The 1,957-nt window shown below is 51.1% G+C and overlaps 1 protein-coding gene across 1 annotated transcript in view; it reads left to right on the top strand.

The window, feature by feature from the left end:
* Positions 1-448: 448 nt before the first annotated feature.
* The window catches only part of Fanca (FA complementation group A), a 58,071-nt gene continuing 56,562 nt past the window's right edge, over positions 449-1,957 (top strand). The window contains exons 1-2 of the mRNA XM_005345833.3: positions 449-527; positions 860-969. Of these exons, the coding sequence (XP_005345890.1) occupies positions 449-527; positions 860-969 (189 nt within the window). The remainder of the gene's footprint in view (positions 528-859; positions 970-1,957) is intronic.

Below are 1,957 nucleotides of genomic sequence, written 5' to 3'. Positions count from 1 at the left end.
GACCAGGCTGGTCTCGAACTCACAGAGATCCGCCTGCCTCTGCCTCCCGAGTGCTGGGATTAAAGGCGTGCGCCACCATCGCCCGGCTCCGGAGGTATTTTTTTGAGCAAAGCAGGTAATAGATTTTTAGCATCTTCCCAGGCCTGGGCCATTATCTTCGCCTAGTCTGAAACCACGCCATCAGCTGCAGTCAATTCTCACTGCCCACTCGAGCTCCAAATTCTACGCCGCTTTCCCCCTAGTTGTCATGTGCCGTGGCATTGCACCAAGGCTGCCGCAAGAATCTGCCCGCTCCGCCTCCCGAACGAGCTGTGCCACAACCAACATGGCCTCAGAGCCAGTTCCGCCCTCAAGGGGCGTGGTCAAGCGTGCTTCTAGCCAATGAGCGCTAGCGCCCGGCCGTCGCGAATTGGAAACCAGCGCGGGCTCCAGTGGCGTTCCAGTCACTATGTCGGGTTCCCCGGCCGGGGCTGCTGCTGCTCGCGATGGACCCCTGGGTCTCCGAAAGTCTTGGACCGAGCTGCTGGGTAGGTCCCGCCACCACTACCTCCGACCTCCGCTTTGTCAGTGCCCAGTGTAGGCCTCCATTCTCCTGGGTCCATTCCCCACTGGCCGCCTCTTCAGGTCCAATGTGGCGCAGCACTGCGACCTGCGGAATTGGAGTCAGCAGAGCCACAAGTCCGCTGCTCTTGAAGCAGTATTGGGCACCAGGCTTTCTGGTCCCAGCCGTTTGCTCGCGGCAGCGGCAGGTGGCCGTCCTGATCTTGGGCAGCTCTCCCTGGGCCTCCGCTCAGGGTATCACCTTGTGTACGTTGCGCAAAAATCTTTTGGGGAAAAAAATTATTTTTAATCTCTTTAGCGGGCAGAGTCAAGAAGCAAAAATATGATCCTGAAAGGGAACAGAAATTAAAGGATTCCGCTCTGCAACTCCTGAGATACCACCAAAATATGAATGACCTTTTACTAGAGGTAAGAGGAAGCTGGCATTGGAGCCCAGCCAGATCGTAATCTTTTTATCCTTATAAGCCTGTGTCCCTGGAGAATAACTGGTAAGTGCAGACGAGGTGAGAAGAAAGTTGAGTATACTTTATGTCTTTGGAGATTTAAGCAGTTGGGTAGTAAATGCAATAATTCTTGAAAAGAGTAAAAGAACTTGAGCCAGCTGGAAAGATGGCTCAGCAATCCTGTTTTCTGTTTTTGTTTTATGTGTATGATACCTTCATGTATGTTTGAACCACATGTGTGCCCTCAGAAGTCAAAAAGGCACCAGATCCCTGGACCTGGAGTTATGGATGGGAGCCACCGAGTGGGTGCAGAGGATCAAACATTTGCAAGCACAAGCACTCTCTCTCCAGCTGTAACGCATCATGCTGTTCTTACAGATGATCTGAGTTTAGTTCCCAGAACCCGTGTCAGGCACTCAGAGCCATCTGAAACCCCCTGCTGACACTGCACCAACTGGTACCCATACACACAAGCAGGTACACTGTGCTGGCTAGGTTTCTGTCCACTCAGCCCAAGCTAGAGTCTTCTGGGAAGTTCCTCTCAAGTTAGGACTCCCCTGCCCCGTTTGCCTGACAAGCCTGTGCTGCATTTTCTTGATTAATGGTTGATGTGGGTGGTGCCTCTCCTGGGCTGAGCAAGCCGCGGTGAGTAAGCCAGTAAGCAGCATCCGTCAGGCCTCGCCACCAGTTCCTGCCTTCAGGGTCCTGCCTTGAGTTCCTGTCCTGCCTTCCCTGGATGATGGACTACAAGTTGTTTTACGTGTTTCTTTCTTTTATCTTTTTTTTTTTTTTTTGTTGTGGAGTTTCTGTGTCCATTTAGCTTTCCTCTAACTTATGTAAATATATCTGCTCAAGCATCCTGAGAGCCTATTGCAGCACATGATAAACCCCTGATTGTTTTTGCCTTTCTGTTTGCCTTTGTTTTTTTCCGTTTTTTTTTTTTTTCTAATTTG

This window comes from Microtus ochrogaster, chromosome 4 (assembly GCF_000317375.1).
Source record: "Microtus ochrogaster isolate Prairie Vole_2 chromosome 4, MicOch1.0, whole genome shotgun sequence".
Classification (NCBI taxonomy): domain Eukaryota; kingdom Metazoa; phylum Chordata; class Mammalia; order Rodentia; family Cricetidae; genus Microtus; species Microtus ochrogaster.
Note: the sequence above shows the minus strand (reverse complement) of the source record. Positions and strands in the feature narration are given on the sequence as shown.